This window comes from Urocampus carinirostris, chromosome 13, assembly GCF_059441175.1.
Source record: "Urocampus carinirostris isolate Australia breed hairy pipefish chromosome 13, RoL_Ucar_1.0, whole genome shotgun sequence".
In the NCBI taxonomy this organism is placed as follows: domain Eukaryota; kingdom Metazoa; phylum Chordata; class Actinopteri; order Syngnathiformes; family Syngnathidae; genus Urocampus; species Urocampus carinirostris.
In genome coordinates this window covers 24,427,540-24,445,171 of record NC_142361.1, presented here as the reverse complement: position 1 = coordinate 24,445,171, position 17,632 = coordinate 24,427,540, and the positions used below count along the sequence as shown (strand labels likewise).

At 37.3% G+C, this 17,632-nt stretch overlaps 1 protein-coding gene across 1 annotated transcript in view; it reads right to left on the bottom strand.

The window, feature by feature from the left end:
• Window positions 1-17,632, bottom strand: part of wdr27 (WD repeat domain 27) — a 53,779-nt gene that overhangs the window by 6,644 nt on the left and 29,503 nt on the right. Inside the window, exons 22-23 of the mRNA XM_088351847.1 lie at window positions 14,292-14,394; window positions 11,222-11,320 (exon numbers count right to left, since the gene is read on the bottom strand). Of these exons, the coding sequence (XP_088207973.1) occupies window positions 11,222-11,320; window positions 14,292-14,394 (202 nt within the window). The remainder of the gene's footprint in view (window positions 1-11,221; window positions 11,321-14,291; window positions 14,395-17,632) is intronic.

Below are 17,632 nucleotides of genomic sequence, written 5' to 3'. Positions count from 1 at the left end.
GGATTTTTAATAATCCATTGAAATCAATGCGTTCGATTAGTTGTTGCCGCCCTAAATATTTCAAAATCAGTTTGTCCCAGGGATGCAATACAATTATAAATGAATATTAGTCACTTGCTTTAATTTTCTATCAGCCAATATTTTTTGTTAGAAGGATTGTAAGTCTATGTTCCTCATTTGAATATATTTTGATTTTCTATTGAAGTAGTAGCACAAATTAGTTGTGTCTCCTCTCTAACTCTTCATTTTGTGTGCGAGGCACTGGAAACACTGGCCATAATCAGTCACATGAAAACCTGCGGTCAATCATGGACAATCCATCGCATCCACTACACAGCATTATCTCCAGACAGAAGAGCAGCTTCAGCGACAGACTGCTGTCACTGTCTTGTACTACGGACAGACTGAAGAGATCTTTTCTTCCTCATGCCATGAGGCTCTTTAACTCTACCCGGCACAGTAAAGGCCCCCATTAAACCACACACCCCTACATTGCATATTACCGTATTTTTTATTGCAATATGTATTCTGTGTAGCACCATCTAGAAACTCTATAAAACACGCTACAGTGGGCATTTGCACGTCACATTGGGTATTTGTATATTGTATTCTTTTTGCTTTATTATTGTATTGTTCTCAGCTCAGGGATGCTGCCGGGAATGTGAATTTCCCTGCGGGGATGAATAAAGTATCTATCTATCTATCTATCTATCTATCTATCTATCTATCTATCTATCTATCTATCTATCTATCTATCTATCTATCTATCTATCTATCTATCTATCTATCTATCTATCTATCTATCTATCTATCTATCTACATGGCTCATGGTGTGTACATGCTCTTTTGATACTATTGGCTAATGAACTTTGGTGAGTACACACAGTTTTGTATTGTTTATAGTTGTTTTTGCTCTCGTGCTTGTGTTTGTGTGCGTAAATTCTGATTTATTTAAGATTAGCAGCTCGTAGATTGCGATTAACAGTTGCCAGACGAAGTCAGCAAAACAACTGTCTCAGTTGCGACATAATCTGTTACTTTTCTGTACTCGAAAGTTTACTGTATATATTTTGAGATTTGGCACTACTTTTAACAAATCATGGCTGCATTAAATTTGCTTCACGTTTATTGCTACAGTTGTATATGTATTTCTACCTATTATAGCTATTAATGTTAACAGTTAAGATAATGCCACTTGATAAGACTGAGTGATATATTTTTTGCGAAAGCGTGTGTGCCATCAGTACTGGAGCACTAATATAATGTTTAGGAGTGATGTAATTTCACCTAATAAAAACACCTATAATTATTTGCATTTTGTGCAATATTTTAATGTCAGTGTTATCGTGGGCATAACCGTCTCTTGTTATTATAGTTGTTACTGACAAATAAAGTAAGTATTGATTGTTGACTAAGTCACGCTTCATTCACTCCAACAGTACTTTGTGCAGATTTGTTGACCTCTATTGTGCCCGGAATATTCTGTAATAAAATCTCTCCAGTTTTTATCTTGACCTACCTTTCATCTTATAATCCGGATAGAAACTAACATGCAAAAGAAGAAAATAACTTTCTTCTTCAGTATCCAAAAGTAGGATTTTATTTGTTTGGGTTGGAACAACAGAATTACAATTATCTTTATTGACATTGATAGCAACATTGTGAACATTGTTTACAATGATATTGTGCCTCTTTAGTTTTTCCGATATGAGAGCTTTTGTAAGTAGTCTTTTATAATGTCAAGACACAGCTTCGTGTGCGTGAGGGGAAGCAGCAAAGATTTTAATAGTAACGCTGAACTCTTGCTCAAAGTCATAAATCAAAATAAAAAGCCGCATGACGTGTCATAGATATTACACAATCTAAGTTATTGTCGGGAAAGCTTCCTGGATGAAAAATACTCCACACGGATACTTCCAAATGGAAAGAAAAAAATGTGGTTTTAATTGTCGGATTTTGCCAAAGGGTCGGCTAGTCGTGTAAAGTGCGAACCAAACAAAATGTCCGTCTAGTCAGATTTTGAAAAAATAAAATACTACGTTTAACCTCGCTGATGATTTAGAGGACAAATAGCGTAATTCAAAATGTCCCAAAACAGGATGTTCTTCAGATACGCTCAAAAAATGGGGGCGCAGTAAGTCATGTATGACACGTGCATTCGATCACAGAAAGACATGAAAAGTACTGCTGTATATATACATTAGACTGCATACATATACATAGGATTAGCAATGCTATTTGTTGAACTTGCTAGCAGAGATTTTTTACAAATTTTCCAAGACCCACACAATCAGTTCTATTATTAAATTCTTACCTGAAATGTGACACCTTAAAAAAGAAATGAAAACAATACTAGATACAAAACCAAATTAATTAAACGAAAATGTGAGTGAGATAATGCAACAAAAACATAATCCTATTATAAAACTTGACCTTTAATTTATCCATTCATAATCGATTCATTTTTCGAACTACGTATCCTCAGTAGGGTCAAGGGGCATTAATTATTTACTGTATAAATATTACATGGATTCATTGGAGTGCCACAATAAATCTCATTTTAAAAAGTGCACACTTTGTGGTACTCAATGCTAATAATGAGAATTCTATTGTAGTCTATTTTATTCCCCCCTGAATACCATTTATTGCTCTTATCTTGGCTACAATAACTGATATGTATATATATCAGCACGGATATACTGTCCAGATTGCGCTGATTTGAATGAAAAAAGGGGACAAAATGGACCGCCGTGAAAAGCATGGTTAACCAAAGAGCAAAGAAAAAAATAAAAGTGATATAACAAAGTGATGTTAAAGTTCAACTATCGCCAAATTGTCACAAGGGAACATGTAAATAAAAACAGAATGTGAACATATATATATATATATATATATATATATATATATATATATATATATATATATATATATAAAAAGAAACAAATCTGTAGTAGGCGATAGCGGCTAGATAAAGCTAACTTTGCCAATCTTAGCATTAGCAAGGTTAGCACCGACTAACTCACGATTGCACTCATTGTACATGCTTCCTATCTCCGTGTAGCATAGCATTCGTGAAACAAGTTATTTTAAGTGCTAGTCTGAAAAGTACATTTTCAGCGTGAACTACGTGTGTTGTAAAATGAAGTTCGTAAGTCACTCTTTTTTTACTCTTGTTCTGGACCCTTATGATAATACCATAAAAGTCAGTGGCACTAAGGTTTTCAGTCATGCTCGCCACAAAAACAGATGTTCATTTATTAATTTGAAACTAAACTAAACTTAGGCCATATCTGGAGTACTGTGAACTGAACTTTGTGGTAACTTTTTCTGGCTCTTGGTCTGGATCTTCTTGACAATACTTAAGGAGTCAGTGTAGCAAACGTTTACAATTATGTTAGGTACAAAAACAGAGGTTCATTTCTTAATACGAAACTAAACCAAACTAAACTTTAGCTATATTCCATGTACTGCAAACTGAAGTTTGTAAGTAACTTTTACAGACCTTCTCAATAACACTAAAATAGTCAGTGGCACTAACGTTTACAGTCATGAAATCTACAAAAACAGAGGTTCATTCAACCATACAAATCTAAACTAAACTTTAGCCGTATCGTGAGTACTTTGAACAAAAGTTTGTAGTTAGTGATTTTTAGAGTGGGTCTTCTTGATAATACTAAAAGAATCGGTGTCACTAGATGTTATTGTCAGGCAAGCTACAAAAAACAGATGTTCCATTTATTAATTTAAATCTAAATCATACTAAACTCTAGCCATATATCGAGTACTGTGAACTGAATTTTGTAGTTAACTTTTTCCTGACTCTTCGTCGAGATGTTCTCGATAATACAAAAAGAGTCAGCGGCACTGATGTTTACCGTCATGCTAGCTAACAAAACAGAGGCGAATTCAAATGTTTACATCTAAACTGAACTAAACTATAGCCGTATCTCAAGTAATGTGAAATGAAATTTGTAGTTAACTTTTCAGACTCTTGGTCTTGATCTTATCGATAATACTTATAGAGCCAGTGTAGCTAACATTTACAGTCATACTAGCTACAAAAACAGAAGTTCATTTGTTAATTTGAAACTAAACTAAACTTTATTTATATTTTATGAACTGTGAACTTAAGTTCCTGACGCTTGGTCTGGACCTTCTCGTTAATACCAAAAACGGTTGTGTAGCTAACAATTACAGCCATGCTGGCTACGAAAACACCGGCAGGTTATTGTTGTTAGTTCATGGAAGAGGAGCGAACTCGGCCTCTCAGAAATCTCCCACTGTCAAGACTCGTGGTAGGACGTCAAAGGGGATTTTAGAAGGCACGTTCGAAAATATATTGCAAGTCCTGAAGTTGTCTCTACATCTTTACTCACATATATATGCTCATACTTTCATTTTTTAAAAGTTGTTCCACATTTATCTCCTTCTCTCAGAAGTTCCGTCTCAAAGTTGTCTGGGTCTCACTCCGATGTGACATTCTAAAGGAGACGGCTCAGACTTTGCTGTCTGACCATCAAATATAGCGCTTCCTGGAAATAGGAAAATAATACTAATAATTAAAACAATAGCGACAAAGTAGTGGCAATCATTTGAAATGCCAACTGTCCACGAATGAAATAATACAGTGAAGAAAGTGGAGCGGGACGCCAGCTGCATTTATTTTCTTTCCATGCTGGAAAGAGCAAAGATGATACATGTGGACCCTTGGAGACAAGAGCCAATGGGATGATTCACTTTGTCTTCCAAGTTGGGGGGGTCGACAGAGCAGCTGCTGGTGTCAGGAATCGGTCACAGCGCTAAAATCCTCCCGCTAACTATTAGCATCTAACTATCCCCAGGATACGGCAACCCCGACATACAAGGCTTTCGGTTTACGGTGTGGAAAAAAATGAATCGGAGGACCTCTTTACGGCAATTTCTCCTCCATATGACGTCAACAACAAATTTGTTTGCTATTAATTTTCATCACAATATTATGATCTGCTATAAGCTGAACTCACTCACACAATGCCTTTTACTCTTTTCGTTCTTCAGAATCTTGTGTTCTTGGTAGAGACTTAGCTCATTATCCATACAATACTGTATTTCTGTACTCTATGTCTTAGCCATGAGGCCTACGAATTGCGGTGATGCTAAAGCAAGGAGCAAAAAAAACATGGTAACCATGTAAAATGAACCTTGCGACTATCAAAAAGATGAAGAAGGCACATACATTTCTACCCTTGACTGTAACCAATTAACTATCTAGACTATTATTAAAAATTATGAAAATGCTAAGCACAGAAATTTTCCCAGGGCAAGACAATCTTCACTGGTGGAGGTTTCAAATCTGTTTCATTTTTGAACCACCATATTATTCTGACCTCCCCCCTGCATCCACCCACTACTCGACTCGACAAGTTCAAGTCACAAAAAGGTAAATAAATGAAACTTTTACTTTCCTTTTATATTTTTTACAATTTTATTTCCTCATATACATGTACAATCTACACAAGTAGTCCTTACTTTAATGTTTTCATCTAGGGTACTGGGGTCCCTGTTACGACCGGTACAAACAGTGGACCCAAATGCGCAACGTTTCACACAATGCTTTAGTAAGGGATCAAGGAAGTCAGGGCAAGAGGAAAAAGACTGCGATATGGTGCTCGCTGGACAGGAGGAGCGGGAAGCCCTCGCAAATTAAGTATGGTCAGAGATCGGAACAAGTCAGATAGCGGGGACGGGAGACGGAGCGTGGTCAGATATCGGAACAAGTCGGGCAGGTGAGACGGGAGACGGAGCATGGTCGGAGATCGGAACAAGTCAGGTAGCCGGGACGGGAGACGGAGCGTAGTCAGAGAACGGAACAAGTCCGGCAGCCGGGACGAGCGACGGAGCGTGGTCAGATTTTGGAACAAGTTGGGTAGCCGGGGCGGGAGATGGAGCGTGGTCGAAGGTCGAAAAAAGTCGGGTAGGCGGGACGGGAGACGGAGCATGGTCGTAGGTCGGAACAAGTCGGGTAGCTGGGACGGGGAATGGAGCAAGGTTGGGAATCGGAATAAGTCAGGTAACTGGAGACAATTGGGAAGCCAGGGAGAGGGAATCGATACAGGAAACGGGACAAAATCGAGCAGGATACAGGAACAGGTCGGGAACAGAACAGGAGTCAGGGTCAAAAATGCTTGCCTTGCATGTGTCGGGTTTCGCTGATGGACTGACCAGGAGTGAACAAGAATGACGTGCTTAAATAGGAGGATGGCTAATTAGGGAACCAGTGGCAGCTGGGGCTGAAAGTGTGAGCGCAGGTGGGGGCAATTGAAAAATCATGACAAATTCCGGACAGCTTAGCTATGCATTACCACAGATGCTTCGTGTCCCGCCGTTTGCTCAATTCAAAATCAGAGGTTCCGATCGACTATTTTGGATGAAGAAACAAGAGCTGAAGAGAGCAGCTCAGGACTTTTATTAAAATGAGACGAAACAAGAAATAAACCGAACATTCTGGGCTTGTCAACAAAACAAAGTCATTCCCAAACAAGCACTGACAAAATGGCTGAGCATTGTGTTATAGAAAAGGCGCGTGGTATCACAAGAAGGAAACTTAAGTAAAATGGGATCTTCCAGATGCAGTAAGGAAGTACAAACTTCACAACAGACCATTGTTAAAACAATGTTGGGAAAGTGTAACCACTTAATGAATGGATACATTGAAACATCAAATGAAGAAGTAAATATACTTTATTCAAATATATGGATAAGCATAAGGTGCATTTATTAAAAGCAAATGAATTATAAAAACAGTGATGTGATGATGAAAAAAATTAATATAGTCTAAAGAAATCATGAAATCATAACAACATATTCAGTAATACAATTTCATATTTTAACAGTGTCTCTCCACCACTATACTGCAATTTCACTTTACGACCCCCATCTCAGAACGGATGATGTCGTATCCCAGGGGTCTACTGCATTGACCCCAAAATTAATCATTTACCAAAGCTACATTTACCTTTTTCCCCTATGACTATGGCAAGCCCGGATGTCCTAAAATGTAATGTAGCATGGGGTCCAGAACATTTTTTGGCTCCGTATTCGAGTTTTGCTCCAGAGGGCGGGGTTGTTTAGTCTCTGAGGCTCAAAAGTGTTTTTTGAATTGTGCTTTACTGAGGATGAAAGTATGAAAACGGTTGGTCTTATTTCTCCAATATGGACGTTGAGCAGTTGCTAAGAATTGAGGTTACTTTTCATAACTTTTTGCAGGACACAGCTCTCTGAATGTATTAATGAAAAAAGCAAACATGCTCGCACTATGTCAGCATAAGAGCTACTCAGAAAATGACCAGATCAAAATGATTTTCCCACCCAAAACAAATGCAAACTATCTAATTAGAATCAAATATGTAAAAAACCCCACCATATTTTTCAATACTAGATCTTTATTTTGGTAAGTATGTCACACTGAAACTGCTACTTTTGTTTTTATCTAAATGCTTAAATTTGTGGTGTTTATTTCAAGCATTGCCTTATTTAACCATTAGAAATTAGTCAACTTTTCATTAACGTTACCAATATTGGTACGCGTGATGATGACTTTATGAGTGTTTGCAGCCCTGTAGGTGTCATTTAACAATTAGGGAGTATACAAAATGGGAATTACAACTATGGATTCATTTAAATATTAAAGAAAATATTTGGTATTTAAAGTATTTTCTTTGAAAACGACATGTGAATTTCCCTGCGGGGATGAATAAAGTATATATCTATCTATCCATCTATTTTATAGAAAGTGAATGGAAATTTATATACTAGTAGTTTCAGGATATGGTATTGGCAAAAAAAATGTGATATCATCACTGATTTCTATACACTTTGACAACAGTTGAGTATTTGTGTTGCTGGGGAATTAAAATAAGGATGTAATAATCCTCACACTCCTGCCTTATGGTAATTTCAGTCATTCCTAAATGTATTTTGTATTATGATTGTAAATAGTATAATTTGTCTATACTGCTAAAGAACACCAAATACTCCTGGAATACTATCTGACAAAATAAAGCTCTAGCGCAGATTACATAGTATTATTGTACAATAAAAAGCTCTAGTCTTTTAAAAGTTCACAAATTAAAGAACATCGTTGTTTAAGATTCAAAGAGTATAAAAAATGCAGCATTTATAGTGCTGAATTTCCAGTCTACAAAACGTATTTTCATCATTATATATTGTCACGAATTGTATCGTCTTGCCTAGTTCTGGGAACTTTACTAACAGTCCAATCCTTGTATGAGACACGTCTTGTAAAGTACGCCAATGCATAAAAACACACTCCATTTTGTATCCATCATTTCTTACATTATGCCGCAAATATCAAAAACAGATTAGCGCGTTGGCTCATACTGAGCATTTATCTCCCTATCTGATGTGTTAATCTTTTATTTAGCCAGTTTTTTTTCCTTGCAGAGTCTGGGAACGGATCAAAAAAGCTTTTTCCGTTGGACCAAGGTGTCTGCTGATTATTTAAGAAAGTAAGTGTGTGCTTGGACAAGTATGTTTGCGTGACTGAAGGCTTTGAGCTTGGACTGGCTTGGGCTTGTCCAGAATCATCTCTCAGAAATGCTGCTGCAGGCCTAAAACAGGGGTCACACCAAGCTTTTTGAAGCTGAGAGCTAATTTTTTTGTCACTAAGCAGCACTAAGGGCAACCAATTTAATATGCATTTCTAAGATAGCAATTTTTTACGTTATTACTATGTTGTTAACATCTTATTACTGCGTTATTACCAGGTTGAGATTATTAGAGGTAGGGTTAAAGTAAACTCGGTCAACCACTAAAATAGCATGCTAGTTAGAATTCAAATATCCTAGACAATCACAATGACCCATCACTGAGCTATTATCAGAATCCGTCAGCGGGCTGCTGAGGTGTTCTGAAGCAATGGTACTTGGCCATGGTTCATTTTTGTACCAGGCAGCACAGAAAAAAAAGCTTGATTTTTTTCTCATACCACCGTTACACCAATATTTTATGGTAGCCGACTAATCGACAAATATTGTTGACCTTAGTTGCTGAGCATTGGATGCAACAGGAATCGAACACTGACCGCGGCAGTGAGAGTGCGGAATCCTAACCATTAGGCCACTAGGAATGAGGATGATTGAGGAAAAGGTATTTGATTTTTTTCGATCGTTGAACTGTTTTCACTCAGTGCCAAGTTGTAGAACGTTGTAATGGAACACAATGGTAAGGGTTTAGCAAAAACAATGCACAACATGGTACCGTCAGTAAAAGTAGTGTTATGGTGAGATAAAATCGAATTGCCTAGTGTTTACACAGTGGATTTGGACTTGTTATCATTAGTATTGTAATTATAACTAACATTTTTATCGAGCCGGGCCCAGAGAATACAGTCACCTGTCTATGGTACAGAAAAGGTTGCTGACCTGTGATCTAAGGGGGCGATCTAGGTTCCGCGAGCACCGTATTGATGACCCTGGCCTAAAATATCTGTCGTTACCCGTAATGCACTCTCCACAATGTAGCATCTTGCAGCTAATCGACTTTTTTCCTTCATTCATTCCACATGTATGAAGTTGCAAAAGTCATGAACCTCAGCCAACAAACTGTGCTGTGTTTAATTATGCACGGGATGAGACATAAACAATCCGTGTTCTTTATCATTAACCCACTTTTTCTTTTTATGACAACGGCAATGAAACGCCCATAAAAATGGGCCACTGCATCAAACATAAATAGAAGCAGATGGCAAAAATTTGCACACTTTCTTTATTTTATAGATGTTGAATGCGATGAATATGTTTTCCATATCCGCCATGGAACAACATGAAAGGAGCTATCGACAGCTTTGGTCTTAAAAACACAGTTATCACGTTAACCCAAATAACGCACATGCTCCCTGATCCTATTTCCCTGGTTTGACCCAGTAACCCGTTTCTTAGAACGTGCTGTTCTTTGGCTACGGGCAAGTTATTACATTTTTCTTTCTTTTTTTTTGGTTTTGCTTTATCTATATGTTATATTGAAGGACGTATATTCCATACGAGGGAGTGAGTGAAGGCACTGCAGTAAAAATGTGAACGTGACTTCCACGAACTTAGGTTTTGAAACTGTCTCTTGTACCCTCCAAAAAAAAGCACACATAAAAAAAGTCTCAGAAAAAAAATCAAAACACAACAACAAAAAAACAACAACACAAAAATCCATACCAAGACAAAGCCTAAAAGCAAAACTAAAGTGCAAAAAAAAACAAAAAACAAACCAATTAAACAACCAACAACCACCCAAAAAAACCCAAATGTCTTCCGTCCCAAAACACACCCAATCCTTTTAAAAGACAAAACAAAAAAAATCCAAACCAAAACAATACAAAAAAAATTTGAACACACGCCAGAGCAAAAAAAGATATCAACCCCCCCAAAAACTAAGACAAAAAAACACAACAAAATGCACAAGAGCAAAACAAAACTCCAACACCCCCCAAAAAAAAACACAAAAAGCAAACCTAAACCAAAAAACAAACTTCATCATGTATTTTCCGTAGCACTATTTAAATACTATCTATCCATCTATCTATCTATCTATCTATCTATCTATCTATCTATCTATCTATCTATCTATCTATCTATCTATCTATCTATCTATCTATCTATCTATCTATCTATCTATCTATCTATCTATCTATCTATCTATCTATCTATCAAATCAAAAATACATAGCAAACCTTATCCCCCAAACAACTAACCGAACCACAAAAAATAACCCATTCCCCCTAAACCTAAACAACAGAAATACATTTTTATCACTAAATATCTCAATCATCTCATAGTTTGCCTCTGTTCAGCCCCGGCATAGAAAACCTAACACTAAATTGATTCTCTGCTAGCTCTGCAAAATCGGAAAGGAAAATCAAAAAACGTAGGCGTTCTGTCAAAGAACAAGCAAGCACTGATTGATGAAGTGATTCTCTCTGCAGTGCACATTTCTGTAAATCAGCCAGCCGGTGTCCATGGATCATACCCCCCGAATGGGAATTGAATGTAGCATTGTGTTGCAAACTCAAATCATACACAATGACGTGTCGATTTAGAACAGATTTCATTGAGTGGTGGAAGAATATTATAGATTATATATAGTCAAAATAGAAGGTGACAGTACCTGTGAATGTTAATTCAGTAACTAAAAATGCAATCACTAGAATCTAGAGATAGAATTGGTTTCTTACCTGTGGAGTAGCAGGATGGAAAGCGACGCTAAGCACCGTCTCCGAATGTCTCTGGAGCTTGTGAAGATAGCTGCTGCTTCTGATGTCATACACATAAGCCTGAAATAAGGATGATGGACTACATTAAATCATTTATTTAACACATTTAAAAAGATAAAATGAAATAAATGGGTATGTGGTAGTAAAATAATGGAGATTTTGTACTGTATTTATTTGCTGTATGTCACAAACTCTGCAGTGATGCTCAACGGAGAAGAAAAACATGATAACAATGGAAATGGAGCTTGTAAATATTAAGATATATGGAGGCACACACATCGTTACCGTCGTTAGGAAAGATGATCGTAACTAATGGAGGATTGAGACTATTCTTAAAAATAAACAGGCAATTAAAGCAAGTGCATCTTATAAGGGCATGGCAATTCGTGTAAGTGGAAGTTTTGAAATGAGTTTAATTCTTTTACTGACAGGTGGCAGCTCTATTTTGCCATCACTGTATTTCCGCCCCGATCTTAGGGACCGGCAGAAGGAACTTTTGTGTGGCCCACCTAAAATGAAATGAAGGGTTGTGTTCACATTCCATTATCCCTTGTGTGGAGGCTTTTTTCAGCTCTTTCTGCCTAAATTCAATAGCACCCGTGCAGCCCGATCCATTATCCTCGGTTGACCATTGATAAAAGCAGAAGCACATTTCTTTTTCAGTTCTGGCTGCTAAATCGTGTCATTGTGGTCCACCTAAATGTAGCTGCAATGTTTTGGCTGCCATCCGTTATCCTCAGTCGACAATTGCTGATGGGGCAAATAAACTTATTCTGTGTCCTACGTAGAGGCTCCTTTTTTCCGTTCTATCCACACAAAATGAACTGCACCCTTGCAGCCATGATCCATTATCCTCAGTCACATATTTTGGGGGCTTTTAGTCCAGTTAACCACAATAAAAAAGGGATTACACTATTCTATAATTTGAATTACTTATTTTAATAAGTATTTGGAAAATGTTAAAGTTTAAATCATTCTTGGCCTACTTTTGTTAAGAGAAAGAAAACTAAATCGGTGTTACCATCGTATATCCCTCCCAGGAATCCACTTTTGGCTGCGCTATTTTCAAAGATTTGTTTCAGCCAAATAAATGCTAATACGTTCACATTTCCTTCCACTGCTTTTCACTCGTACAAATAGCATAAGAAGAAAAAGGACTTTTTCCAAGACACTTTGAAGGCAAGTGAATGTCACTGTCTGGAAAAGCAATTTAAAAAACACTATTTCAACATGATGTAGAGTTGGACTTTGGAAAAACGTCTGAATCCAATTAAAACGTCTCTGAGTCTAGTGAAAAATAAAAATCTTGGTGATAAAATGGACTTCTTAAAACCTCACCGTGAAGGGATACAATTTGAAGTTTTTTTGTTTCATAGCCAATCAGTGGAGAAAATATTAAAACACAGAGTTTTTTGGGGGGTGTTTAGGTTATAAGATACTGCGGCAAAATATTTTGGGGTGCAAATGAAACCTGGATTCATGTTGACCATAGCTAATAAGAAAATGTTTCAAATACATTTATAAAAAATGACCTAAAGTGCTTTGTCTGTTTCGGTGAAAGATAAACTAAAACTGAAAACTGGCTCCCGAAAGAACAACGTGATAACGTCATGTCTAAAGTGAGGCGAGCCATGGGAAGCTGGTTTATACTCAGGGGTGAGCTTGTGCACGTCTCTACTGCTTATTTTCAAAAACGGAGCTCTGCCCAAGACATTTTCTCAATAGGTAGCGTGTTTGTCTGCTTCCACGTTTTTATTAGCTGCTTAGCTAAATTTTTGATATTGTTTACACACTACATTGCTGACTATAGTAAAAACGGGAAATCTGCCTAACTTTTACCAACAAGACATTTTCTCAAACATTTGCATGTCTCCCTGCTCCCAAGTATTTTTTAGCCGCTCCAGATTTTAGCTCATGTTTACATGTTAGGAAAACAAAGCTCATTTCATACAATTGACATTTTTTTCTATAGGCACGTTCTTTGTGGGTCAAAAGAAGGCAGTTGGTTGGCTCTAAGCTATTAATGGAGAGAGTTAATTATTCATTATTAGTACTTTAATTTGACAAATATGTGAGTGTGACTTGCTTGTTGCATAAGACAACACCAACTACTGCACCACTATTATCATCACCAATTCCATCCTACTCCCGATTTCTAGAGATAGTGGTCTTGTTCATTGGAAGCAAAACAACCGTAAAATGATGTACCGGTACCTAAAAATGGAATTAGGTAGAATCTGCAGTGTAGCAGCTACAAGCTGTTTGTTTTCATTATTAACCAACCACTTTACTTTAATACAATGACTTTGCTTGCTTAGATTTCTCAACAGTTTTACGTCTTCAGTATCACTTTGTTGTCTAAGGAGATTATATAAAGAACTTACATGTTTTTATTTGATCATAACCTAATAAATGGTACACTTAAACGTGGCATCTAGTAATATGCCTATCAGTTATGTTTCATTTTATGCAGTATACTTTTCAACAATGTTTCACATTTGCGATCGTTGTTATCACTTTTCCTTCCCCTTTTCACAAATTTTCTTGGGACTCGTTATATGGGCAAAAAGGCAATGAAACACACTAAATGACAATGAAATGAGATGTGGTCCCTCTCAAACACACGGCGCCGATTGACTGAACAGAAATAAGGGTGGGAGGAGCATCAGAGTACTGCACGGCCATGGTTGGCTATGCCTGTCTTACGCCCCCTTGTGTTCATTTTGTTTTACATGCAGATTTCAGTACTGTATTGCATTTTATATTTCTAAATTCCGTTCATACGCGAGTATATACTGCATACATAATATAATATGGAATAATGATATCATTTGTCTTAATGCTTTGGTCATGATTCACATTCATTATATCACATTTTGTGAAAATCATAACCACCTATTGATGACATTATACATCCTCCTCATCCAGAAGCTACAATTGACCTTTATACTTGTATTTCGTTTGTTTGGCTGATTTCCACGCATAACTCATTTGTAACACAGAAGGAAAGATTCATGTTGCCACAACTTACACATCTGTCCTCTGAACCGCACGCTATAAAGCGACCGCACGGCGAAATGGCTGAAGAGCAGGAATGGCAGCGGTTCACGTGGTTGTCGTATCGGCGGACGCACCTGAGGAAATGCAGGTAAAGAATGATTAAAAAAAAAAAAAAAGATGCTAAATGTTGACCTGTAATGTTATTCCAGATAACTCTGAAGAAAATAATTGGAAAACATTAAATACCTTGCGCCATTAAAATAAGATTTGGACTTCAAATGGTCTGAGTGACTGTCAGTAAATAGACATTGTATATATGCTCTACAGAAAATCTGCCAAGCTGCTTACCGCGGCCAATGTTTTCTTTACTTTCCACCCCCCCAAAAAAATCTAAACGTGGTGGTGTGGAAGTTGGCTGTGGCTAAAACAAAACACACACATGACAAATGGCTTTTTCTCGCCACATACTGGGCAGTACGTTTGCTTTGCAAAGGCATGAAATGTCTTTCCAGCGCGACTGACAGCTAGCTGAGCGAAGGTTTCGCTGGACGGGCTGAAATTTTAGCAGGTCCAAACCTCAGTGGGATCAGGTGGGAACATGCCGCCAATGTTCATGTTGTAGTAATTGAGCAGAAAGTAGGTCAAAAATGTGGCCTTCTTTGGTTTGAGTTCAGAATTCGGGTAGGTGGTACTAATAATGCACAAAAAAACCCCACAAAAAACTAAGACATCCCGTTTCCTCTCCACACGAGGGTGCATGGACGCATAGCTGACTGGCTAGAATGCTATATAGTGGCCAGCTACCAAAAAGGGTGGATAGCTTACTAGAAAGGTGAGCTAGCCAGTTGGACAAAGGGATAGTTTTCTAGTAAGATAACTCGATAGCAAGATAGTTAGCCAGTTAGCCAAATGGAAGAATGGATGTTTGGACAGGTGGTTGACAAGCTCGCTACCTATATAATAATACTGCAAGCTGTTTAACTAGCCAGCTCAGACAATAGATAAATATCAATCTCGAAAGTGAGCAAGCCAAATGGACGGATGGATAATTTTCGCGATAGTAGGATCGAAACCAGATGGCAAGATGTAAGGGTAAATGGATTGTTGGACATATAGCTTACTAGCTATCGAGTTATACAATACTTGAGCAAGCAATTTAGCTGGTTGGCTAGCACAATTGATGGAAAGCAAATGAAAAAGTGAGTTAACGATATGGATGTAAGGCTGGGCAGAAGGTTGGATAATATTTCATAAGCTAGCCTGATGTCAGGATCAATCGATAGCCAGCTAGCTAATTGAATAATGTATCAATGGTCAGGTAATTTACAAGCTAGCTAGCTATATAATAATTTAGCAAGCCATTTATCTGACTGGTTAGCACAATGGATGGATAGCAAATGAGAAAATGAGTTAACCATATGCATGAATCGATGGACAGAGGGATGAGTAATTTTTCTAGTAAGCCAGCGCAATGGCAAGACAGACAATTGGCCAGCTAGCTAATGGAAGGATGTATCATTGGTAAGGTAATTGACCAGATTGCTTGCTATATAATAATTGAGCAAGACAATTATCTGGCTGGTAAGCACAATGGGTGGATAGTAAATGAGAAAGTGATCTAACCATGTGCATGGATGGATAGGCAAAGGCATGGGTAGTTTTTCTCGCAAGATAGACAGTTAGCCAGCTAGCTAATGGAAGGATGTATCAATGGTTGGGTAATTGACCAGATAGCTAGCAATACAATAATTTAGCAAGACATCTAGCTAGCTGGTATGTAAATAAAGTGAGTTAACCATATGCATGGATGGATGGACAGAGGGATGGATAGTTTTTTAATAAGCTAGCGCAATAACAAGATAGATAGTTAGCCAGTTAGCTAGATGGAAAGATGTATATTCGATCAGATTAATCACCAGCTACCTAGCTATAAAATAATATACTAACCATTTAGCTGGCCAGCTATCACAACGGATGGATAAGGGGGATTACCTCATGTGCGATCCCTTCTCAAGCTTTCTTAATTATCCTCATGTTGAGGTTTTTGTGTTTTTCCTTGCCCTCATGTAGGTTTTAGATCAGGGAATGGTGTAAAAATGGTTTGTAGTTAGCACTAATCTGTGGTCCGTGCAGCCCTTTGAGCCTCCTTGTGATTAAGGTCCATACAAATAAACATGATTTGATTTGATAGCAAACTAAAAAGCAAACTAACTAGATGTACAATTGGATGGTTTTCTAGTGAGATAGCTCGATAGCAAGCTGAATAGTTAGCCAGTTAGTACGATACAATGATGGAAGGATGATTGGACTGACAGATTCATAACCAGCTAGGTAGCTATATGATAATATAGAAAGCCATTTAGCTAGTCAGTTAAGTACAATAAATGGATAGCAAACAGGAACGTGAGATGGACGGAGAGGAGACTCTTGTCAACCTATTGGAGTTTAAAAGGAGCGATCCGGGAAAAAAAATAAGTTAAGTGAAAAAACATCACTTTAGGGATCTCCCCAGGAACATCAAATACCCCCATCACCTCTGCTGGCCAAAGTTAGATTCCAATTTGGAAAAAAAAAAAAGGTATTTCCCAACACAGCAACACAGTTAAGAACTATTTAATGATGAAGAAAACAGATTTTGCAATAAAAACAGGAAGTACAGTGACATACTATCACGGTGACAACATGTGAAGTGACTGGCAGCTAGTAAAATTTGCTCATATGGGAAAAACAGAAGTTAAACTATTGGGAATGAAATAGAAATTTGGAAGTCTTTAACTTTACGGAATATCTTTCCATTCAGTAAGAGGACATTTTGAACATTTGCTAGTATTTTATTCTTCACATTTGTATTGTCTAATATGAAACAGATCTTTTAGATATTGGCCAATATTATATTATATCAAAATATACTATAGCATGTGAACTACTGCCGTTTAAATCTACAATATTTGATTTAAGATAGCCTTTAGAAAAATGCTAACAATAAAATAGATCATAAATGTCAAATGATTGATTGAGTAGACGTTTACCATAATTTTCTAGGAAGAAGATGGGAAAATGACGCCAAGAGTAATGTTTATTAAAGAAAGTAAGCTGATAATGAAAAAGAGAACTCATGGGATTTTGTGTTCAACAGCTGTGTAGCTTCAACGTTTGTTAGCATTGTTAAAAAGTGTGTGTCGGGGAGGCTCCTGTAAGTTATAAATTCAATTTAGATCTTATAGAGACAGTCAGTGTAGGTCAGAATAAAACGATCGGGATCAATCAGATTTCTTTACATGCCGAAATTTTGTGGGATGTAATTTGGTGAATAAATTCTGTTACACTTAATGTAGAAAAAGGGGTGAAAGTTTATAGCGTCGAAACCTTCAA